The sequence below is a fragment of the Macrotis lagotis genome, chromosome 2 (genome assembly GCF_037893015.1).
Source record: "Macrotis lagotis isolate mMagLag1 chromosome 2, bilby.v1.9.chrom.fasta, whole genome shotgun sequence".
NCBI classification, from domain to species: domain Eukaryota; kingdom Metazoa; phylum Chordata; class Mammalia; order Peramelemorphia; family Peramelidae; genus Macrotis; species Macrotis lagotis.
Window position 1 is genome coordinate 247,748,782 of NC_133659.1, and position 26,465 is coordinate 247,775,246.

The 26,465-nt window shown below is 39.2% G+C and overlaps 1 protein-coding gene across 1 annotated transcript; it reads right to left on the reverse strand.

Moving 5' to 3' along the window:
- Positions 1-1,243: 1,243 nt before the first annotated feature.
- On the reverse strand, positions 1,244-2,180 carry LOC141511576 (olfactory receptor 6C2-like). The gene is given in 2 exon segments (XM_074220715.1): positions 1,244-1,855; positions 1,857-2,180. Coding segments are annotated over 2 exon segments (936 nt in total).
- Between the last annotated feature and the right edge of the window lie 24,285 nt (positions 2,181-26,465).

A 26,465-nucleotide genomic window follows, 5' to 3' on the forward strand; every position in this document is an offset into this window, starting at 1 on the left:
CATTATCTTGGTATACAGTTCAAGATATTGGTCTATATCTAGTTTTTGTTCTATTGTGTTCTAGTTTTCCAAGCATTTTTATTTTCATAAAGTAATTTCTTATTTCAAAGACTGGGGTCTTTGGATTTATCAAACATTACATTACTATCAACATTAACTACCTAATCTCTTCCACCCTATTTCTTAACTAGTACTAGATAGTTTTGATGATTACTGCTTTATAATAAGGTTTGAGATGTGGTATTACCAGGCCACCTTCCTTTGTATTTTTTCATTAAATCCCTTGTTAATTTTTTACCTTTTGTTCATCCAAATGACTTTTTTTTTCCCTAACCATGAGCAATTGACAGTTTCCAGTTGTTTAGATCTGACTTTATATGTGTGAAGTGTTTTCTAATTGTTTTCATATACTTCCAAGTTTTTCTTGGCAAGTAGATTCCAACCATATTTAAGTTGTCTATAATTACTTGAAGTGAAATTTCTCTATCTATTGCTACTGGGTTATGTTGTTATATAAAGAAATGTTAATGATTTCTAAGTTTATCTTATGTCTTCAAACTTTGCTAAAGTTATTCATTAATTCAAGTAGATTTTTAGTTGTTTATCTAGGTTTCTCTAAGTATAAAAAAATCATCTGCAACGAATGATAGTTTTATTTTCCCATTACCCAAGTTAATTCCTTTGATTTCTTGTTCTCCTTTTATTGCTATAGCTCACATTCCTAGTAATATATTGAATAATAATGATAATAGTAATAATGGGCTTTATCCCTGAACTTATTTAGAAGTTTTCTAGCTTATCTCCATTACAAACGATGCCAACAATGATTTTAGATAGATACTGTTTATCATTTTAAGGAATATCCCTGTTATTCCTATGCTCTTTATTGATTTAATATGTTTTAATGTTGTTTTTAACAGGGTGCGGTATTTTGTCAAGCCCTTTCAGCATTTGAGATAATTGCATGATTTCTGTTGGTTTTGTTATTGATATTGTCAATCATGTTGATAGTTTTCCTAATATTGAATCAACCCTACATTCTTAGTGAAAAACCCTTCTGGTCATAGAGTACACACATTTTTGTTGTAATCACTTTGCTAGGATTCTAAATGTTCAGATTTTGAAAATCTAAATTCATTAGGAAATTGGTCTATAATTTTCTTTTTCTCTTTTATTTTTTGATTTAGGTATCAGCATAATATTTGTATCATAAAAGAAATTTGGTAGGACTTTCAATATCTTTTTAAAGTTTTGAAACTAATACAATTCTTCTGAATGTGTCTCTAAAAGCTTGTATCACTTGTTTATTCCTCAAGGTATAAATAAAGGGATTCATTACTGTTGCCACTGAGGTGGCAAGTAGTGTTACAACCTTATTTAAAGCTACTCCTTCTTTTGCAGAAGGTTTGATATAGATAAAGATGCAGGTTCCATATGTCATGGAGATGACAATCATATGAGAGGAACAAGTAGAAAAGGCTTTTTTCCTTTGCTCAACTGAGGGGAATCTCAAAACAGTCTTGACAATAGAGGCATAAGATAGAACCACTAACACTAAGGTGAGGATGAGTGTCAACACTGCAGAGGCTAAAATCATTTTGTCTAGAAGCTGTGTATCAGAGCATGTGATCTCCAACACTGGTGATGCATCACAGACAAAATGGTCAATGACATTGGAATCACAGAATTCTAACTCAAAAGACATACCAAGAGGTGGAAGAACAATCATCAGTCCAAACAGCCAACAACCTAGGAGGAGCTGGTGACAGGCTCTGTTGTTCATAATGGTTACATAGTGCAGGGGTTTACAGATTGCTACATAGTGATCATAAGACATGACAGCTAAGAGGAAAAAATTCTGAGGCTCCAAGGATAACAAAAAATAGTTGTATGAAACAAACATTATAGGTCACAGTATAGTCCCCAGTTGATATGTTGTATAGGAATTTGGGAACACAAACAGTTGTGAATGACAATTCTAGGAAGGAAAAGTTCCTAAGGAAAAAATATATTGGGGTTTTAAGGTGAGAATCCACCAAAGTGAGGGTGATGATGGTCAAGTTTCCAGATATACTCATCATGTAGGTCAGGATCAGAAAGATAAAAAGCAGAATATTTAACTGTGGGTCTTCTGTCAATCCCCGAAGAATGAACAGTGTTATTCCTGTATGATTTCTCATTTCTGAAATGTCTTTCAATGGAACTGTATTTGAGAACGAGAAAGTGAGAGAGGAAGAGAGAGAAATATATATACATATACACACACACACAGAGGGAGAGAGAGGGAGGGAGGAGAGAGAGAGAGAGAGAGAGAGAGAGAGAGAGAGAGAGAGAGAGAGAGAGAGAGAATGAATTTCAGAAATCATTCTTGGACGCTTTTTTCTTTTACTAATTAAATAAAATGCCAACATTGTTATATCTTCCCTTCCTTTGAGCTGTGTATTAGCTACTGAACTCCACCTTTTTAAAGTCTTTTGTCTCCAAACTTTCTCCCCCTCCATGAGTTCCTTTCCTCCACACAATTCCTTCCAAATTGGAATGTGCTTTGTAGTACTGAAAAATCCTGTGATTTCTTTTGTTTTCCCATCACACTCATTTAAAGATATACCTCATTCACTGGGTTCCTTTGAGATCTAGAAAAATAAAATTAACACCAACAAAAGGATGAAGCAAGCTAATGCAGTAGTAGAGCAGTAACCCTGGAGTCAGGAAGACCTGAGTTCAAATCTAGCCTCAGACATTTAGTAATTACTGAGCTGCATGGCCTTGTTAACTCACTTAACCCCATTGCCTTGCAAAAAAAAAAAAAACAGAAACAAACCAAACAAAAACAAAAAAAAAAGATTTAACAAAATAGTCATCTATGATAGCACAATTTCCAACCATTTCCCCACCAGTCAGAACTAGTTTCATATGCAATTTGTTGCTATCACAGAAAGTATCATAATCTCTAGGACTATATGTGGTTCCTTTTTCTATCTTTGACATCCTTTGAATATATACTCAATGGTAAGATCACAGACTCAAAGACTATAAATTATTTCTTTACTTTTCTCAGTAAATTTCAAATTGCCTTATGTATCATTTTGAGCAAACTTTACTTTTGGATATTGAATGTTAGTGTGTTTGTTTTTCCAGATTTATTCCAAATTGTAAAGTGTCATATAATTTTGAAACTATATTAGATAAAACCTCAGAGTTTAATAAGCTGTTTTAATTTTAATTTTTTATTTGCTGCTTTGAAACATTTTAAATTGATAGTGCTTATTTTCAATTATTGTCTTGTGAACTTTTGTTTTACTCTGGAAATGGTTTTTGGTATAATACAAAATTTGCATAGATAATAATCTTTAAACTTAACTCTTTGGTTCCCTGGGAAATTCTGTGTTCCACCTCTAAAAGCTCCTTTATTTCTCTTCAAATTCAAAACACCTCTGGGCTCTATTCTCTATAAAAAAAAACTAGGCTTCCATATAAGCAGACCACATATATTTTACATTTCTTTAAGGTAGCAGAACTTAGAACTGAGTATAACAGATAAGTTTTTTGTACAGGATTTATGTATTATAGCCAAAGCTGTGCTGAGGTTGTTTTGGGGAGAGGAGGTGATGTTAGGAGAAATGAAAACTGGGACTTAGAGCAACAATAAATGTTGAACTTGCAGTCTAAGTGGAAAGTATCACCCCCTTCCCCAGCAACCATTTTCTCCACTTTCCAATATTCTTTTAGTAATCCTTTTTTTTGTGGTATTATGGGTAAAATGATTGCCCAAGTTCACACAGCTAGTAAGTGTCTGAGGCTGGATTTTAATTTAGATCTTTTTAATTGCAGTGCCAGTGAGCTGTCCATTGTGCACAAAAATTGTTTTTCAATAATCATCAATTAATAACATTCAGAAACTAAACAAATATTTCCCATCTATCCTTCATTCAAATTTTTCCAAATTTGCATTAAAACAGTTGCCTCAGGAGACCCCAATTAGTTATAGGGATTGGATTTGCTTGACTATTTAATGCATTAGCCTACAAGAACCCTGAGGATTTTTCCCTAAGCTTGCAGAATTCCACTTCACTTTCACTACTAAGATGGTTTGGGTCAGTTCTGGCTAAGTGGTCTTGTCACATAATGCAGGATACAATGAGAAATGCATGCTAACAAATAATATACACTGACTTAGGTTGACTGGAATGATCATTAAGTGAATGATACAATATTCACTTCATCACCAATGGTTCAAAGAAAGAGGGCATAGAAAGCACTAGTGCCAAACTGTATCCTCTAAGATACTTTTCTCTGGATCTGTCTACTCCATCTTTCCCCATTTCCCCATTTCCATAATCCCCATTTCCAGGAATCTAATGATCTCACACTGCTTCCTGTATTGTCCATCTACTCTATATTCTCTCTCCCTGGGTAGTATTTGCCCCACTTTCAAAATTTCCTTTCCCTCCTTTTTCTCTCTGTGTTCTTTTATAAGATAGATATTGACTAAAAGGGTCTTTTAGATAATGCATTCTTTTATGAAGTTAATAAATTATTTCTTGTTTCAGTCCTCTCAGGAATGCTTATTTATTTGGTGAAGAAGTTTTCTCATTTGAAGTAAGTATCTCCAATTGTATAATATTAGGAAGTGAGCAGCTTGAGAACAGGGAAATAGTTGAGGGTTGGTGATTCTCCTGCAGCCTTCAAATTACCAAGACCAGTGCATAATTCATGCAAGTATAAAGCTGACCCTATGAAACTATTTTCACCAAGATCCCATGTAAAAGGTCAAGTGAGACAGAATAAAAGTAGCATCTCAGAATAGACTGTTTTCTTTCTGAAATATATATAGCAATGGATAGATTGTCTTCCTTTATTCCTTTTTTTCCTTTCTTTTAAATAGGTAAAATTTTTGAGTTTACTTATAAGGAATCAAACACATTTATTCTAATCCCACTGCTAAAAAATGGAAAAAGTAGTGATGTGACAAGTTAACATCTTACTTACTTTTCCATCCATACTTCAAGTCTCATTGATCAGTCTTTTAACAAAAGTACCTGGTATATCTTAATGCTGAGCAGTGGATGAATTAGTGGAAAAACCTCTATTTACTTCTGGCTATACTACTGGCAGAATGCAATTCTCCTAGGTTTCCAACTTTTAGAATATACCATCTCTCTCTCTCTCTCTCTCTCTCTCCCTAATTTTTGCCATTTCTAAAGGCAGCATCAGGGATCTTGTCCTGCCTTAAGTGCAGGAAATATTTTGTGATACAGTATGATGGTGAAAGAAAGACAGAAGCAATGGAAAGAGAATGGCATCTCAGATCCTGCCTCTCTTTGGAAACTCTACTCTGACTTGTCTGGGCAGGGAGACAGGTTTCTCTCCAAATTGTTCACTAATAGGAGAAGATATTTATTTCATCTGAAAAATGTTCTTCTGTTTCATGTGAACCAATTGAGTTCAGAAACGAAAGGGCCCTTGAGAAATCCAGGTTCAAAAGTCACTAATGAATCTCTAGTGTTACCAATTTTAGCAAAAGACACTAATTAGCAAGCTGTAGGGCATTACCCACAGGATTGGAAGAAGTAGCAATAGCATCAGAAATGTATTTAGTTCAGAACAGTACATTAGGTGATTGAGGAAGAGTGAAATCTCATTGCTCTTCCCCCCATTGGAGAATACAGTGGTCTCCAAAATTTTTTGATCATCCACTTCCATCAGATAAAAATTTAAGTATGCACCCCTATATAATTTATACCTATAGGATTATATATTATGCAATATGTTACTTTATTAGTATATCATAAGTCAGTCATTATTTATTAAATAGTTACTATATATCAAACACTAGACTGAGACACTAAGGAAGACAAAAACAATGTCCCTCTCCTGAAAGACATTTTAATAAAGGAGACTACATATAAATAACTGTACATATAAGAAAAATATAGAATAGATGAAAGGATGAGAAAAGACTTCTTAATGAAGGTGGGATTTGATCAGCCTCTAGGAAAGCCAAGAGATGGAGGTAATAATGACAATACTGTTCCAGGCTTGAGGGAATTCTAATGCAAAATTACAAAGTTGGCAGATGAGGTATCCTGGGTCAGAAATAGCAGAGGCTTTCCCCTAAGAAGGAACATGTCCTTCTGTTGTTTGGGTGAAAACCACACCTTCATTTTGACCTGTGCTTTGATTCTCTGAAGTTGTAGTGGCTCTGGATCCCTACAACCAACATATCTCTTGTCTAAAAGAAAAGTTGAAAGATGCTGATTCTCCTGTACTTTAGCTCAGAAAGATACCTAAAAAACTAATGGCAATATGAGTTTTGAGTTCATTGGTAAAACCTTTAAGTCAAGCTTATCAAGTATTTATTAAGCAGTCATATTGTGCCAATATTTACATTAAGCACTAGGTTACAAATAAATGCAAACTTTCAAAAAAGGTCTATATTGGGGAAACCATTAACATGCAAATAACCATGTGCAAGCGAGATATATAAAGGAGGAATGGAGATAATATCGAGGGGAGACACTTTGTATTAAGTGTGAGAAGGAAAGGCTTCAAGTAGAAGGTAATATTTTCATTGAGACTTTAGGAAATGAAGAAATACAGAGATGAGGAGAGAAAAAATTCCAGATGTGGTAGTCAGTGAATATGTCCAGAGAAAACTTCTGGAAGCCAGTGATTGGCATTATAACTAAATCAACCTCCCTCATGGTTTCAATGAGTCTTCCTTTTCCCCACAACTTTTTTAGAAAGAGTTGCAAAGTTTCCACTTCCCCAAAGTCAGGTGGTAGCAAAAATTATACAGCAATGTGATGCTGATTGGCCCCCACATATGGAAGAATACAAAATTATCTCCCTGATGGGGTAAAATGAATTGTCTCTCTCTGATAGGGTAAAATTGAATCTGAATATTTATACAAATAGAGCTAGAAAATGCTTTGCATGGATTGACTAGATATTTGGAGAAACATAGTGAGCTCAGCTATTGAGCCAATAGGTTGGGACTGCATTAGGGATTAGGCTAAAAGGCATTGGCATGCCTCCATACTTTGCACTCCTCCTAGAACCTTAACTCATGTTGTGGAGGTTGTGCCCTCTTCTCAAGAAGAGAAAATAATCTCCTTTTTGTTCTCAGATCCTAGTCTTCTATTCTGTTTAAGGAGAACCAACACTGTAACACATGGTTCTGTACTACACACCAGTATGGCAAGGTAAGAAGTAAATCAAAGTAACTGCCATATTCATCTTCAAAAAACATAGCTCCTAGAACAGCACATTAAGCTGGTATGAAATACTCTTTCAAGAAAGTTGAAAGATCATCAAGAAATATCTGTTTCACTTGGGTAAAAGGGATGTAGTTTAGGACAGGAAGCCTCTCATCAGGCCAGAAACAAGTCCTAGCTAGGCAAACCAGTGGGAAATCCTGAGCCCCAGAGTGGTAAAGTAGGCAAATGCTAACACCAAGCTCTCTCTATCCCCATTCCTTAGCACAGTCAAGGGGAAGTGACGTCTTGCATCAACACAATGCAGGCAAATAGGAAGTCTACAGAGACTGGGAAATGTGGAATTGCCCCAATTGACTCTGAACAGGCCAAAACCATTACTAGAATCATAGCTCAGGTAAGGATAATACTACTCACCTCCTGCTGTGAGGAAAAGGTTAGAAAAGGTGCCCTAGGGATGGCTAGGTGGCTGAGTGGATAGAGCACTGGCAATGGAGTCAGGAGTACCTGAGTTCAATTCCGGCCTCAGACACTTAAAAATTACTTAGCTTTGTGGCCTTGGGCAAGCCACTTAACCCTACTGCCTTGCAAAAAACTTTAAAAAAAAAGTGCCCTAAAAATTGTTTGCTTACCTAAACCTGGCCTGATTTCCACAGCAGGAATGGTTCTCATAGTGCAATTCAGCAAACACACACACACACACACACACACACACACACACACACAAACACATACACACACACACACACACACACACACACACACACACAGAAAATCAATATTGAATTACAGGAACCAATGTGCCAGACCCCTAAGGCTTCCAACAACACTAGGCACCCCCACTGTCTCATTGCAGCAGTAGATATGAGGGTCTCCTATGGGCTTTGAGGCAACATCAGTGCAGCCAGGCTCTGCAGCTACTGGAACAATAAGTCTGAGAACAAAACTCAAATTTAAAGGAAAAGGAAAAAAAAAGTCAAAAAGAAGATGAACAAAGTCAACAACAAAAAAGACTCTGACCATATAAAATTATGGTGGTGAAAAGGGAAGACCAGGACTTAGAATCCGAAGAGAACATCAAAATCCCAAAGGAAAACAAGAAACAGTCTTAAATCTAGAAAGAACTCATGGAGGAGTTCAGGAAAAAAAAAGATTATAAAAATTAAAAGGAGAGAGGGGTGGCTAGGTGGTGCAGTGGATAGAGCATTAGCCCTGGAGTCAGGAGTACCTCAGGAGTACCTGAGTTCAAATCCGGCCTCAAACACTTAATAATTACCTAGCTGTGTGGCCTTGGGCAGCCACTTAACCCCATTTGCCTTGCAAAAACCTAAAAAAAAAATAAAAGGAGAGGTGGGAAAAAGGTTAGCAAAAGAAATGATACAAGAAAATTATGAATGAGGAGTCCATAGTTGTATTAAAGAAAAAAGGTCTAAAAGTATAACTGGACAAATAAAAAAGAAAATACCAAAACTTATTGTGGATATCAACTCAAGTGAGAATTGAAGAAGTGGAAGTTCAGGACTCCAAATGACATCAAGTATAAATTGATCATATTTAAAAGAATAAAATAAATAATAATAAATGTAATATACTTCATTGGAAAAACAACTGACCAGGAAAATAAATCCAGGACAAGAATTACCTTGTAGCCATAATTAAAAGGAGGACCTTCACAGCATATTTCATTTAAAATGTTTTTATTATTTATTTTTCTAATTATATGTAAATATAATTTTCAACATTCTTTTTTGTTGTTTTCTCCTTCCTCCCTACCTCTTCCTCCCCTACCCTAAGAGATAATATAATCTGGTATTGGTTATGCATATATAATCAATTTGCATATTATTTCCATATTGTTCATACTGTGGAAAAAATTACAATAAATAGGGGAAAATCATGATAAGGAAAAACCAAAAAAAAAAGCTAATAAGGTGTAAATAAAATGCTTTGCTCTTCATTCTGACTTCATAGGTCTTTCTCTGGATGTGAAAGACACTTTCCATCACAAATTCTTTAGAATTTTCTTTGATCACTGTATCACTGACAACAGCTAAGACTATCATAGTTGATCATCACACAGTGATGCTGTTAAGGTGCACAGTATTCTGATTCTGTCACTTCACTCAGCATAGTTCATATAATTCCAGGGTTTTCTGAATTCTTCCTACTCTTCATTGTTTTTTTTAGGTTTTTGCAAGCCAAATGGGGTTAAGTGGCTTGCCCAAGTCCACACAGCTATGTAATTATTAATTGTCTGAGACCGGATTTGAACCCAAGTACTCCTGACTCCAGGGCTGGTGCTTTATCCACTACGCCACCTAGCTGCCCCTACTCTTCATTTCTTATAGAGCAATAATATTCCTACAACTTTTTCAGCCATTCTCTATTTTATGTGCATGTCCAAAATTTCCAATTCTTTTCTACTACAAAGAGTCTATTCTTATGCATATGAACCTTTGAAATGTTTTCATGATCTTCTTGAGTTAAAGGCCCATGGATCAAAGGGTATGCACAATTTTATTGTCCTTTGGGCATATTTTAAAATTGCTTTCCAAAATGACTGCATCAGTTCATAGCTCCACCCAGTGCTCCAGGTTTCCCACATTCTTTTTAGCATTTATTTTTTCCCTCTTCTGCCATAGTAGCTAATCTCAGGTGAGTTGATACCTCAGAGTTTTTCTAATTTGCATTTCTCTGATAAATAGAATTTTTTTAAAAGTAGGTTTGAATTCTTTATTTGTACTGTCTGTCCATATCCTTTGACCATTTATCAACTGGATGACTTATGATTTTACTCAGTTCTCTATATATTTTAGAAATGTGACTTTTATCAGGAACACTGGTTGTAAAAATTCTTTCTCAGCTTTCTACTTTCCTTTCTTATATTGGTTCTGTTTGTGGAAAAAAAACTTTAATTTTTTGTAATCAACATTTTACATTTGACAATGTACTCTATCTCTTCTTTGGCCATAAATTCTTCTCTCCATAGATTGGAGAAGTAAATGATTCTTTGCTTTCCTAATTGGCTAAATGATGTTACCGTTTATGTTTGATTAATGTACCCATTTTGACCTCATCTTTGTATTAGTCTATACCTAGTTACTGTCATCCTATTCTGTCAAGTAGTTTCTAACCTAGAATCTAGAATCTTTGGTGTTATCAAACAGTAGATTATTATAATCATTTACTGCTATATTTTGTGAATATAACCTATTTCACTAATTCACAACTCTATTTCTTTTTCTTTCTTTTTTTGGTACACATATAAATCTCAAGTTATTATTTAAAATGGTTAATGTTTTCCATTATTGATCAGTGTTTCAAAGATATTGTTTTGGAATAATAATTTTCTTACTTCCTGATAAAAAGATTTGTCAAGTATTGCTTTGGGTAGTAAAAGGAAGAAGTACAAATAATTTTTACAATGCTGAAAACTTTTGTGTCAGAATGACTCATTTCAAAAACTGCTGGTTGATTTCATATTGTGTGGGATAAAAATCCATTTATGTAGACTTCTTTGAGCAAAAAGGAATGTTTATTTTGGCTTTTCTCAAGAAAAGGGCACACTCCAAGTCTCACAAAGGTACTGAAGATCTAGGAGCTGCCCCAAGGTGACAGTCAAGGAAGATTATATGGCCTTGCACGATTCCCCTATCCCTAGCTCCCTCTCTTCCAACCTAATTGGTTAAAGTTTTCAGAGTTACTATCTTTATGTGAAAAATCCACCTAGCAACAAAGAGAAGAATAAAAGATTTTCATAAAATATTTCCTTACCATCCAGATGGTGAGGGTATCAGAAGAAGATTTCTAATGACCTTCTGTTAAAAGAATTAATGTCTGAGTATGTAAGACCTTCTAAGGGACTCTACTAGCACTTATCAAATAAAATAAGACAGGCTATTATTCTCAGTCCATTATCAAATAGGTGGCTAACTAAGACTGCATGATCTCTTCTCTGGAAGTATTCCACTATTTCCCCCCCTAACAGAATCAATGCAAGGTCTTTCTGGAAACAGTCCACTGTTTCACTCCCTAGCAGAATCAGGAGGGTGTCTTGACTGGGAATGCAAAGCCTCTTTCCCTCTCCTAAGAATAGTCTAAGGGTAATAGTGTGCCTTTGTTTTAATGATTTTTAACCCTGAAAGGACTTCACTAAGAATATTAAATCTTAAGAGGGGAATATTCCACTCAATATGCATATAAATATATATATATACATACCTACATATAATGTATATATATGTATATATGTGTATATATATGTATATATGTATATATATACATATATACATACATATATATATATATATATATATATGCAAAGCTTAATTATTTTGGGCTAAAAAACCAAAAAGTTAGATGATACATGAAGTTTTATTCTCTTAGGATGTACTGAAAAACCTGTAGTGGACCACATCATTAAAGATATCAACCAAGATCTTAATGAGGAAAAAGTATATATATAAATCAAAGAGTCATAAAATTTTAGCAACTTTTACCAGATTGCACATTAGTGTATAAAGGTGTCATTGATTACTTTATGATCCTCCTATCCTTCCATGAAATCTGTTCTATGTGATAACTGTTAAACATTCAATTAGCATCAGGACTACTGTCTTCTATTCTGACTTGATATTTTTTGTTGTTATCAGCTATATCAACATATAAACCATTGGAATTTCTCCCTTTTCAAACATCATAAGTATAAGACTTTTTAAATCCTCTTATAAAGATAACCAGACTACTTCAGGATGGTCTTTAATTGTTTACACAAGTGAGAAAAGCAACATATAGATACAATTGGGGGGGATAGGGATCAGGCTGTTTCAAACAAATTGAGCCAATATTCAGATTTGGAGGAGGCCAGAGCTAAGATTCAGACATATAAATCTCAAGTAGAGACTGAGATAAATTTTGATATATAAATTTCACTTTTATAGTATGTACTATATATATGTACATACATAAGTATATATATATATATAAAAATAATAAGTCCACATTCAATGTGAAACAATAAAATGTAATTCTGAGTAATTGTACGTTTCCCAGAGTCCTTGCCAAAGGGACCATAAAAATAACTTTATTTATTTTATATTTTTTAGAAAGATCTTATTTATGTTGAGTTTTACAATTTTTCCTCCATTCTGGCTTCCTTCCATTCCCCCCCCCCCCCCCCCCCGGCCACAGAAGACATTCTGTTAGTCTTTACATTCTTTTCAGGGTATGCATTTTTCTCAGCTAAATGTGATGAGAGAGAAAGCATATCCTTAAGGAAGAAAAACAAAGTATAAGAGATAGCAAACTTATATGATAAGATAATGGGTTTTTTTTCCCCTAAATTGAAGGTAATAGTCTTTGATCTTTGTTCAAAATTCACAATTCTTTCTTTGGATACAGATGGCATTCTCCATTGCAGATAGTCTAAAATTGTTGCTGTTTGTTGTACTGATGGAATGAGCAAGTCCATCAAGGTTGATCATCACCCCCATGTTGCTGTTAGGGTATACAGTGTTTTGGGGGTTCTGATCATCTCACTCAGCATGAGTTTATGCAAACCATTCCAGGCTTCCCTGAATTCCCATCCCTCATGGTTCATAAAAGAACAATAGTGTTCCATGACTTACATATGCAACAGTTTGTTAATCCATTACCCAACTGAAGGGCATTCACTTAATTACCAATTCTTTGCCACGACAAACAAGGCTGCTATGAATATTTTTGTACAAATGATGTTTTTGCCCTTTTTCATCATCTTTTCAGGGTAGAGACTCAGTAGTGGTATGTTGGATCAAAAGGTATGCAAATTTTAGTTGCCCTTTGGGCATAATTCCAAATTGCTCTCTAGAATGTTTGCATGAGTTCACAGTTCCACCAATAATTTATTATTGTCCCAAATTTCCCACATCCCTTCCAACATTGATCATTGTGCTTTCTGGTCATATTGGCCAGTCTGAAAGGTGTGAGGTATCTCAGAAATATTTTACTTTGCATTTCTTTAGTAAGCAGTGATTTGGAAAATTTTTTCATATGACTATGGATTCTTTTGATTTCCTCAGCTGTAAATTGCCTTTGCATATCCTTTGACCATTTGTCAATTGGGGAATGGCCTGTTATTTTGAAACTTTGGCTCATTTCACTGTATATTTTAGAAATGAGTCCTTTGTTAGACATACTAGTTGTAAAAATTGTTTCCCCAATTTACTACATTTCTTTTGATCTTGGTTACAATGGTTTTGTCTGTGTAAAAGCTTTTTAATTTAATGTAATCAAAATTATCTAGTTTGTTTTAATGATATTTTCAGTCTCTTCCTTCATCATAAACTGCTTCCCTTTCCATAGATCTGACAGGTAAATTACTCCTTTATCTTCCAGTTTGCTTATAATATTGTTTTTTTATGTCTAAATCCTGTATCCATTTTCATCTTATCTTGTGTGAGTTGTTGGTCTAATCTAAGTTTCTTCCATACTAAATTCTAATTTTCTCAATGGTTTTGAATGAAGAGAGTTTTTATCCCAATAGCTGAACTTTTGGGGTTTATCAAATAGCAGATTACTATAATCATTTCATGCTATTGTACCTAGTCTGTTCCACTGATCTGCCACTCTAATTGTTAACCAATACCAGACAGGTTTAATGACTAATGTTTTATAATATAATTTTTGATATGGTAAGGCTAAGCCAGCTTCTTTTTCACTTTTTTTTCATTGAATTCCTAGAAATTCTTGACTTTTTATCTTTCCATATAAATTTACTTGCAACTTTTTCTAATTCATTAAAGTATTTTTTTGGAATTTTGATTGATAGATTACTAAACCAGTAGTTTAGTTTTGGTAGAAGTGCCATTTTGATTTTATTAGCTTGATGTTTGCCATTTGCCGAGTTATTTAAATCTGATTTTATTTGTTTGAGAAGAATTTTGTAATTTTTTTTCAAAACCTTTTTGAGTCTACCTTGGCAGACAGACTTCCAGGGATTTTATATTGTCTAAGGTAACTTTGAATGGGATTTCTCTTTCTAGCACTTTCTGATGTATCTTGCTAGTCATACATAAAAATACAAAGGATTTAAGAGAATTTTTTTATATCCTGTAACTTTGATAAGGTTGATAATTATTTCTAGTAGTTTTTTAGATTATTTTTTGGGATTCTCTATGTATACCATCATCTCATCTGCTAAGAGTGAGGGTTTTGTATCTTCCTTACCAGTTCTGATTCCTTCAATTTCTTTTTCTTCTTTTATTGCTGAAGCTAACATTTCTAATAGAATACTGAAAAGTAGTAGTGATAATCAGCATCCTTGTTTCACCCATGATCTTATTGAGAATGATGCTAGTCTATCTCCTTTGCATATAGTGCTTGTTGATAGTTTTAGATAGATACTGCTTATTATTCTAAGGAACAAACCATTTATTCCTATACTCTCTAGTATTTTTAGTAGAAATAGGTGCTATATTTTGTCAAAAAATTTTACAGCATCTATTGATTGATATGATCATTTGATTTCTGATAGGTTTGTAATTGATTCAATTAATTATACTACGAGTTTTCCTAAAATTGAAACAACCCTGCATTCCTGGCATAAATCCTACTTGAATGTGATGTATTGTCCTAGTGATAACTTACTGTAAGCATTTTGCAAAGATTTTGTTAAAGATTTTTGTATTTATATTCATCAAGGAGATAGGTCTATAATTATCTTTCTCTGTTTTAACTCTTCCTGGTTTAGGTATGAGCACCACGTTAGTGTCATAGAAAGAGTTAGGCAGTTCTGTCTTCATCTTTTTTTTCCAAAGACTTTATATAGATTTGGAGCCAATTGTTCCTCAAGTGTTTGATAGAATTCACTTGTGAATCCATCTAACCCTGGAGATTTTTTCTTAGGCAGTTAAATAATGGCTTCTTGAATTTCTTTTGTCTGAGATAGGGTTATTTAGGTTTTTAATTTCCTCTTCATTCAATCTGGGCAACTTACATTTTTGTAAATATTCATCCATTTCACTTAGATCGTTAAATTTATTAAAATAGAACTGGACAAAATAATTCCAAATTATTACTTTGGTTTCCTCCTTATTGGTGGTGAATTCACCATTTTCATTTATGATACTAGCAATTTGGTTTTCTTTGCTCTTTGCTTTAATCAGATTGACCAGAGATTTTTCAATTTTATTGTTTTTTTTCATAAAACTTGCTCTTGGTTTTATTTATTAGTTCCATGGTTTTCTTGCTTTCAATTTTATTAATTTATCCTTTAATGTTTAGAATTTATAATTTGGTATTTAATTGGAGGTTTTTAATTTGTTGTTTCTCTAATTTTTTAATTGCATATTTAGTTTATTGATTTCTTCTTTCACTAATTATTCATGTAACCATTTAATTATATAATTTATCCCTTGACAGCCACCTTGAATGTATCCCATAGGTTTTGGTATGCTGTTTCATAATTCTTTCTATAATTTGTTCTTTCATCCACTGCTGTTGTGGCTTGCTTCCTTGGGGCCCACAGCGGCGACCTCCCTCCAGGAGGGGAGCTGAGAATAAGGAGTCAAGCCACTACTGCCTTATGCCTCCAGCTCAATTTTATTATTGCTTAGCTATTACATATATACTGTTAGGTCTTCCGGGGTAGAACAAAGAATAATGAGGTAATGGTTAGGGGGTGCAAGTGATGTATAGGTACAGCTTCTTGCATTACAGGATAGGAGGGTACGTTAGGGAGGACATGATAAGGTACAGCTGTGTCTAGTGCCCTTGGACAGTGGGGCAGAATGACCAGCTCCCAAGGACTCTGGCTCCCAAGGACTCCAACTCACCTTATCTCTCAAGGCGGCAAGCCAGCTCCTGAGACTGTCCAGGTGGAGGTTTACTTGGAGATGATTTGTGTCATGGCTGTTAGAATAGCCTGTGTACCCACATCTCCCCCCTGTTTTTCATTTAGGACCTGGAGGGCCAGGATAGTCATGGCAGAGCCGATGAGGGCTTTTGCAGCTCTGCACCGGTTAATCAAAGAACAGAGGAGTAATAGACAAATAAGAATGAGAACCCCAAGAATAATTTTGGTTGGGGAAGTCCAGCTAAAAAAAAAATCATGCAAGAGCATATCTATGGAATCACTATCTAGTCGTGGTCAGATGTCCGTGTCATTGAGGTCCAGGACCTTATATGTCATGTTGGCAAGCAGAGATTGCAAGTGGGAGTCCCACTGGGAGGAAAGCTGCCTATTGAGGAGAGTTTGAGCATGGGAAAGGTTTTTTACAAGGAATGGTGTCACACAAAAGGAGGTATATCTTGCATCACACATGGTCCTAATTTGCTGTTCTACAAAAGAGATTCATTCATTAGTGAGGGCTAGCTGTTGGTTTAGGTTAAGGATAGCTCCTCTCAGGAGATTATTAACCTCATTTTGCTGGTGAAAGATTCCAGCCATTTGTCTGGCCATGTGCTCTATATCCTCCGGCCGTGGGGTGGTGAAAAGAGTGGTGGCTATAGAGGTGGCTGCAGAAACTATAAATGTAATAAGGATGCTATGAGCAGGGTAAGTAGGCCAATGGCTCAGGATTCCCTGTGATAGATTGTAACTTGTTGAGTCCATCCATCAGTGGTCACAGGTATCCATAGATACCTGGGTGTATGGACCAGGACGTGTGTGTCAGCATCAGGCAAGGTGCAGGAGGTAAGATAGCAAGAATTATTATTGGAGCAGTTCAGGATATCAGAGTGGTCAGGGGTCAGATTGGTAGCTACCCAGAAAAATGGGGGTGTGAGACAGGCCTGATTGTAAAAATACTGATTTTTCTGGCTGTATTGTAGGCTCAACCAGTGCTAGCTTGGACCGCCTAGGGTCTGTTTTTTCCAAGTTCCATTATACCAGACAAGCCCTCTCATGAAAAAAAGAGGTCTAATGTCTGTGCAGGCTGAAGGGCCGCACAGAGGGACCTGAGACAGGGCGGTGTATTTTGTATATGGTGGGGATCTATATCTCAGTGGAGGTGCCCCAACCTCATCTAAAGCCAAATAGATACTGATCCGGGAACCAATACAGAATGCATAGGGGCCTCTGCATGGGGCCCAGGGGAGCTGTGGAGACCAGAACCAGGGGGGAATGTCCAATGTTAGGGAGAAAAGGGCAGGTAGGGGAGTGTGGAATTTGGGCTGGTCTAGTATACAGTGTTCTAAAATCCTTGGGCCAGTAATATTGTATCTTCATAGACTTCCAGCTGGGAATCTTATGTCAGAAGAGTCAAAAGCAAAAAGATCCCCTTGAAATGAGCGGGTTACTGGGACCCAGTATGGGTGTGCAGAGGACCAGTTAAAGGTGAAACTAACAGAATTGGAAACGTTAAGAGTCCCGGGAAACGGTGTGGCTGCTTCTTCTTCAGGTGAGAGTGTGGGGAGACCCACAGTTCCACTACTGGCAAAGAGTGCAGGGAAGAGAGCTGCATCATAACCTACGGGTAAAAGAATTGGGGGGGAAGGGATAAATGCCCATGGTGGGGTGGCATGTACTTCAGGGGTATTCAGCAGGAACAGCATAGTAATGAGGAGTTGGTGAAGAGACAAGTGTCCTCTGGGTTTAAAGTCCATTGCTCTTTTTGCCAAGGTGAGGAGCTGGTGCTGGAGCACTGTGGGAAGTTGGGGAAATTGCCTCCTCCCCCTCCCTCTGCCTCTTGGGTCTCGTCTACTGTTGTTCAGCAACATTCTCTGCATCTCTTTGGTGAGGGCTGCGACGTGGGGTGTCATCTTGAGAGGCAGGTCAGATCAAACGGTCAGGAATCCACAGTGGGGCAGTGCAATCTGTGGGAAAAACACAAGCAAACCCTCTCCCTTGTGTTAGGATAGGGTCAGGTCCCCTCCATTTGTTAGAAATAGGATCCTTCCAGTGAACCATGGGCAGAGGTGTGGCCGGGAAAAGGGCCCCACAGTGTTTAAAGGTGGGGGAAAACCCTTCAGAATCAAAAGTCAGGAAGTTCATAGTAAAGAGGGCCCTGTGCAGGGCAATTTTCAGGCCACGCCAGTTGTGGGCATCACTGTCTTTTTGTTTTAGGAGAGTGTTCTTTAATGTGCCGTGAGCCCGTTCAACAATTGCCTGGCCTTGTGGGTTGTGAGGGATTCCCGTGACATGTTTAATTCTCCACTGGGAACAAAATGCAGCAAACCTTGCTTTAGCAAGGGCCATTATCTGTTTTTATAGTGTGAGGGACCCCTAGGGTGCAGAAGGCAGACATCAAAGCAGTGACAACTGCTCTGGAAGTTTCAGAAGTCATAGCTTCAGCAAAAAGAAAGTGAGAAAAAGTGTCAATACAATTAAATATGTATTTGTGCCGGCCAAAAGGTGCAAAATGAGTGACATCAGCCTGCCACAAAGAGTTGGGTCGGAGTCCGCGAGGGTTGACTCCTGTCCTAGTGAGTGGGCCGAGGGGTAAAAAGGGTGCACACTTACTGCACTGTCGAGAGAGGTGTTTGCATGCCTCAATGGTTAGATCAGGGTAAAGACGGTGAAGGGATGCTGGGGACAAATGAAACCTGTGGTGGAGCTCCTTTGCCTGTTGCAGGGGGTCAGAGGGGCTAGTTAACAAGATAAGATTGTCCACGAGACTGTTGCCTGCAGACAAGGGGCCTGGCAGCCCGGTATGTGAGCGAATGTGGGAGAGGAACCATGGTGCTGCTCTGCTGTGTAGAAGTGACTGGCAGGAATGCATCAGAGCGGAGATGAAGTTGGCCTCTTCTGGGGGGCAGGGAGGCTAGAAAGTGTCTGCACAGCGTAAGCACTGTCACTGAAAATGTTGATGGGATCAGAGAGGAAGCAGGCAAGGACCAAGGCCAGGGCCTGCAGTTCTCCCCATTGCACAGACTGGGTGTGAGGGCTCTTAGGAGTGAACAAAACAGAGCCATTTTTGTAGATAACATAGCCTAGGTGCTTTCTGTTTGCAGCTGTAAAGGCTACATAAGCCTGTGGAATGGGTCGAGGGGAGGGAAATGAGAAGGGGAGTGTGCTGACAGGGAGTGCTGAAATCCCCTTGAGGAGAGGGGAGGGCGGGTAATGGTTACCAACAGACCCCATAAAGCCCAGGAGTGCCAAGGCGAGATCAGGGGAGTCAGAAAAGCAGTGAGGGATATGGTGAAGGGATATGGGGAAGACAAGTTCGTCAGGGTCGGTTCCGAAATGAACTTTGGCAGCCTTCTGACCCTTTAGGGCGAGATGAGCCAAGGACAACACCAGTGAGGCTATATGGGGAAGAGAGGATCGTGATAGGTGTATCCAAAGCAGGGGTGCACTCTGCCAGAGGAGGGCAACGTGTGCAAAGACAATCAGGGAGAAGGGTTTGTGAGGGTCCCTTCAGGAGATGGTAGCTAGGCATAAAGCTGAGTTCACTTTGTCAATGGCTGCCACGGCCTCTCTGGTCAGCACATGGGGGCTAGAGGTATCAGGGGAGCCTCTAAAGCAGTTGAAGAGAGGCTGCAAAGCTTTAGTGGAGACAGGCAGGGAGGGGCGAAGCCAGTGAATGTTCCCACAAATCTCCTGGAGGGAAGTAAGAGTGAGGGTCTTTGGAATGGTAATGACTGGCTGGCCTAAGAGGGCCGAGGAAGAATGCACCGGAAAGCCCAGGTAGGTAAATGGGGGGTGCCTCTGAATCTTATTTGGAGCTATTTGCAGACCAAAATTAGAAAGGTTCTCTATAACCCAGGCCTCTATCATCTTAAGGGTGGCCTGAGAGGGGTGGGACAATAATATTTCATCCATGTAGTGGATGCAGGTTAGATGTGTGTAGGCATGGATGGGTTTGAGGGCTGCTGCAATGTAAGTCTGACAAAGGGTGGGGCTATTTGCCATGCCCTGAGGCAGAACCACCCAATGAAAGCGGTCATTTGGAGATTCATAATTTGTAGCAGGAATGGAAAAAGCAAAGCGGGGAACATCCCGAGGATGCAGGGGAATGCTGTAAAAGCAGTCTTTAATGTCTATGACAAAAATAGGTTGGTTTTTGGTTATAGCCAATGGGTGAGGGAGACCTGGCTGTAATTGGCCCATGGAGACCAGCCGGCTGTTGGGTCCCCAGAGGTCATGTAAGAGACAGTATTTTCCTGGTGTCTTTTTTGGGATAACTCAAATCGGGGAGTTCCAGGGACTGGTGGAATGAACAATGTGTCCCAAGGAAAGCTGCTCCGAGACAAGGGAGCGGAGAGCAGTCAATTTAATAATAGGTAAAGCCCACTGATCCGTCCATAAGGGGGTCTCATCATTCCATTTCATTGGGGTAGGTGGGGGGCAAGGAGGGAAGGATGGCAGGGGCGGAACAGTGGCCTCTAGTATTGGGGGTGACCGGTAGAGACATCAGTGGATGTGTGGAGACCCATCTGTTTCTGGAGATCACTTCCCCAAAGGACATGGGGAGCACCTGGTACCAGGAGGGGTCGGATGGATCCCGAATGACCTTTCCAGTCCTCCCATTGGAGGTCTCGGGATAGCATCTGAGTGGATGTTTCCCCACAGACTCCCATAATGGTGGGTCCTTTTTCAGTGGGCCATTCACTGGGGGCCTGATCGGCAGGGATAACAGTGGTGTCAGCTCCTGTGTCAATGACCCCAGTCCAGATTGACCCGGACAATTTTAGGGACATTCTGGGCTGCCCAAGTTGAATGGGTGCTGTCCAGAGGATGTCGTTCCCTCTTAGGCGCGGGGCTGAGGGTTGCCCCACATCCTGTTTCCCAAGGGGGAAGGAGGAAGGAGAACGAGATCCAAACGACAGTCTTTAGCCCAATGAAGGCCTTTCTTACATTTGGGCCAGGTGTCCTTGGCTTCCTTGCCTGTGAGGGCTGGGGCCCATGGCTGGGGGCAGCACCAGGGAATTGGCACTGCCGATTAGCACATTCTTGTGCTAGGTGGCCCGTCCCCCCACATGCATAACATTTCCTGTCTTGGTTCCCTGTCTGTGCACTCTGAACTTTTATTTGCAAGGTCTCTAGGGCTTGGGCTAGGGCGGAGGCTTGATGGGTCATAGACCCCACATCCGGGCAGGCTAAAACCCAATCTTCTATGTGAGTGGATTTAGAAAGATCGATCAGCCTCTGGCATTCCTGGGAGCAGCCTTCCTTAATGAGTTCTTTAGTAAGGGCATTGGCTGCTCCTGTGTGAGTGACTTGAAATTCAACAGCCTCTTGGACCCGAGCAATGAAATCAGAAAAGGGCTCTGTCGGTCCTTGGATGAGTTTGTGCAAGGGCTCATTAGAAGGGCCTGATCATGGTGTGCGATGCCAAGCTTGTAGTGCACAGAGCCTGACCTGATCAAAGTACTCTGGGGGCCCCTGGAACTGGATCTTCATAGTACTAAAGGTCCCTTCCCCTGCCAGCATGTTAAAGGTTAGCTGGACACCAGTGCGACTATTGCGCTCAGCCTGTTGTTCACATTCATCATAAAAGGCTGCCTTCCACATGAGAAAGTCCCTAGGGGTTAAAAGGGTCCGCATGAGTTGTTTATAGTCCCCTGGGCAATTAAGATCAATACTCCAAGTGTCTAACATGATTTGCAGGTAGGGGCTATTAAGGCCTTGCTCCCTGGCAACCTTCCTCATCCTTTCCAGGACCTTAGCATCTGTGGGATACCACCTTAAGGGTCTTTGTGGGGTCGGGTTAACGTTAACTGGGAAAGCCTGAGCGAAAGGTTCTGGCTTGGGGGAAAATGCACCCCAGCAGGAATCTCTCATCTGGCAGGCTTCCGTGAAGTCATTAGTAGGTGCTGAGGGGGCAGGGGAAGCATCTGGATGTTTCAGGCCCCAGGGGTTATCATCAATGGGCTTGTCAGGGATTTTACTTTGTGTCCAGGGTGGCTCTGGGGCAGAGTGTTGGGGGAGTTGGATCCAGTCATCTCCCCAAGGCAACTCAGGGTAGAGCCGAGGAGGCTTTGGGGGGGGGGGGGGGTTTGTCTGGTGGAGGATCCGGGGAGGGCTTAGGAGGAGGGGGCCAAGTAGATTTCTCATCAGTTTGAGTGCCCTCATCGCGGACCTCAGTGAGGTGGCACGGGCTCTCTGCTCTGGCCTTTTGTACATCTAAAGCTGCCTGTAAAATATCTTGAGGCTTTTCCTCTCTCCCTGAAAGACAGGCATGTATTGCAGTGACAATAGGATAGAAGGGCAGAGGGGGAGAAAAGTCGCTACGGACCTCAGCTCTGCGGGCAAGTGTCAAAACATGCCCCCAAACATCAGGATCCAGGAGGCGACCAGCTTCAATCCAGGGGGCCAAAGCCAAAACCGACTGGAGTGTTATCTTACATTCTTTTTCAGTGCATTTCAGGCGATGGGAACTTAGGAGTTGCTTAAGAACCCGTACTTGCGTATCTTGGGAAGAAGGGGGAAGATTCCCCATTAGGATAAGGAACTACAGGTGGCTCTAATAGCCGTGGGGCCGCTGGGGCAGGGGGCTGTCGAGAGACCAGCCCAAATGGGGCACTTACCTTGGCCAGCAAGGAAGAGTGCGAGTCTGAAGAGCTCTTCAGAGGGGGATCCTGGGTTTCAGCACCATTTGTTGTGGCTTGCTTCCTTGGAGCCCACAGCGGTGACCTCCCTCCAGGAGGGGAGCTGAGAATAAGGAGTCAAGCCACTACTGCCTTATGCCTCCAGCTCAATTTTATTATTGCTTAGCTATTACATATATACTGTTAGGTCTTCCAGGGTAGAACAAAGAATAATGAGGTAATGGTTAGGGGGTACAAGCGATGTGTAGGTACAGCTTCTTGCGTTACAGGATAGGAAAGTACGTTAGGGAGGACATGATAAGGTACAGCTGTGTCTAGTGCCCTTGGACAGTGGGGCGGAATGTCCAGCTCCCAAGGACTCTGGCTCCCAAGGACTCCAGCTCACCTTATCTCTCAGGGTGGCAAGCCAGCTCCTGAGACTGTCCAGGTGGCGGTTTACTTGGAGATGATTTGTGTCATGGCTGTTAGAATAGCCTGTGTACCCACACACTCCTTCTTTAAAATGAGGTTATTTAATTTCCAGTTAGGTCTGAGTCTATATAATCCCTGGCCAAATATTGCATATGATTTTTATTGCATTATGCACTGAGAAATATGTATTCGCTATTTTTGCCTTTCTGCAATTGATCATTATATTTTTATGCCCAAGTACATGGTCAATTTTTATGTAAGTACCAAGTACTGCAGAAAAAAACTATATTCCTTTTTATCCCCAATCAATTTCCTCCATAGGTCTATCATATCTAGATTTTCTAACAATTTATTTACCTCCTTTACTTCTTTCTTGTTTATTTTATGATTAGATTTATCTTAATCTGAGAGAGGGAGGTTGAGGTCTCCCACTAGTAGAGTTTTGCTGTCTGTGTCTTCCTGTAGAGCTTTCATCTCCTCTAAGAATTTAGATGCTATACCATTGCGTGCATACATATTTAATAATGAAATTGCTTTATTGTCTATGGTACCTTTTAGGAGGATATATAACTTAACTGAGTATGTCTAAGTTAACTTTTAGCCAAGTCTGATGAGATAAAGATTCAGGTGGTTCTCATCTCTTCCCTTCTTCCCCTCTCTTACAGTGGGTCTTTTGTTCCTCTTGATATAATGAGATTTACCCCATTCAGACTCCTGCATCCTCCAATATCTTTATGTCCCCCCTTTTCAAGAAGGTATTGTTTTTTTATATCATTCTGTCTGAGTCACAGAAACGTTATGAGTGTCCATCACTGCTGGATAAGTATATTCTCTCTAATAGAATTCCAATTCTCAAGAGCTATGAGACTTTTCCTTCCAGGTGGGTATATAGCCAGTTTCGTCTTATTGGATAGCATTTTTTTTTCCTTTACTCTTTTATTTAAACCTTTTCATTTGTCTCTTGAGCCTCATGTTTGATTTCCAAATTTTCTATTTCCCTCTGATGTTTTCTTCAGGAAACATTAGAAGTCTCCCATTTCATTAAATATCCATTTTTTTTTCCCCAGGAAGAGAAGGCTCAGCTTTTCTGCATAGTGGATTCTTTGCTGTATTCCAAGATCCCTTGCTCTTCATATTATCTCATTCCAGGCCCTTCAATCCCTTAAGGTTGATGCTGGCAAATCCTGCATAATCCTTTCTGTGGCTCCTTTGTATTCAATTTTTTTTTTCTTTCTGCCTCCTTGCAGGATTTTTTCTTTTATCTGATAGTTCTGGAGTTTGGCCACAACATCCCTAGATGTTTTCATTTTAGGATCTCTTTCAGGAGGGGAATCATTGTATTATTTCAATAACTAATTTGCCCTTTGCTTCCATGATATCAGGGCAATTTTCCATCACTAAATGCTGTAATATTAAGTCCAGGCTTTTTTTCTCTTCATTGTTTTCAGGAAATTCTATAATTCTTAGCTTATTCCTTCTTGATCTGTTCTCAAGGTCAGTGGTTTTGCTGATGATGTATTTTACATTTTCTTCTATTTTTTCAATCTTTTGGTTTTGTTTTACAGAATCTTTTTGTCTTATGAAGCCATTAGATAAGTTTTTAGAGAAGAATTTTCTTTATCTTGTGCACTCCTTTTCCATTTCATTAATTCTATTTTTGAAGGCGTTTTCCATTTGCTCAAGTATAGTTTTGAGAGTGTCATTTTCTTTTTGTATTTGCCCAATTGATGATCTGAGAGAGTTATTCTCATTTTGTATTTGCCCTGTTGTATTTATCCAAGTATTTGTTTTCTTGTTGCTAGGTGTTATTTTTCTTTTGAGTTTCTTTTCTCAGTTTTTCCATTTGATTTTTAAACTCCTTCCTGATTACTTCAAGAAAGTCTTTCTGGGCTGGAGACCAATTAATATTCTCCTCAGAAGTGCTAGATCTCTCCAGTGTTGGAATCTGTTGCTTCTAAGTAAATCTCCATGGGTCCCGCTTTTTGCTGGCCTTTCTTCATATTTCTAGGATCTTGTGTTGTTGGGGTGGGGCTGGCTCTCAGAGTTTTGCTTTTGAAGATTCTAGAGGCTTTTTTCACTTGGCTTATTAATTCCAAGGGTTGGCCAGCAAGGGGCATTGGTTGCTTTCTCTGGAGTGTTTGGGGCTCTCAGCAGCAGGGTATGAATTGACCTTGAATAATATGCTGAGCCCTGAGGGAGGAAGTTAATCTCTTTCAGTTGAGTGAACTCTGTTTCCCAAGCCTTAGCCTGGTTTAGGGTGGTGGTTTGTTTAATGTTTGTTCTGGGCACAGGGCTCTGCTGAATGTATGGAGCTCAGGTCCACAGCCCAGCTGGTTTTTGTCTAGGTGTGCTCTGAAACTCTGTGCTGGAACTCTCCCTCCAGTCTCTCTTCTCCCCCCAGCCAAAGACTGCGCAGCTAAAGTTGGATCTTGCACCCGCCCCTCACCAAAATCTCTATGGCTGAAACTGTTCCTCTGACTTCCCCCAGCTACTGTCTTCCCCCAGTTACTGACCCTCTATTCTTGTCTCCCAGTTCACCCATGGTCCCCTGAGACAGATCTTCTTGGTAGGTATTCTTCTCCTGGCTTCTCTTTCTGGGTTTTGTTGATCAGATTTCTCTGAAGAAGTATCTTTCCTGTTTTTTTGAGGGGAAAGAGGAACATTTAACACAGTCCCTGTCTTCTCTCTGCCATCATGGCCAGAAGTGGTCTAAAAATAATTTTTGTCATTAAATAATATCTCTTATTATTATTGAATTTGGTTTTATCCTCAAGTCTAGTTTAAGTGCAAATATACTGAGTAAGCAGGATTCTGATCTATTCCTAACTAGGGACTTAGAAGTCTTGAATTTAGTGATTTGAATTTGTTTGCCAAGGAAACAACATTTATTTAGCCTTGAGTTGTTAATAGTGCACTGCTTTGCAGCTTAGGCTGACCCCATTAACCAATCAGAACTAAAGACTGATTAGACCCTTCAAGAAGCCATCTTATTCTCAAAATTAAGTAAGTTATGCTTGTACTTCATTTTCGAAGAAGACCAATACATCAGAAGAGGAGATGCCATGACAAGAACATGAATTATATTTGAGTGAGGGAATGCTGTGCTAATGCACCAGCCTCACTTTCTTCTCCAAAGCTATCTGGGTCTAGTGACCAGATATGAATCAGGATGACTGAGAGATGATTGTAGATGTGAGGCAATCAGGGCATGTGACTTGCCAAAAGTCACACAGTTAGTAGAATCAAGTGTCTGTGACCATATTTGAACTCCTATCCTCTTGAATCCAAGACCAGTGCTAGATGTAATGTCTCACCAGTTCCCTCCACAAAACTTTGTTGATGTGCAAATATATCTAGGCTTTGATT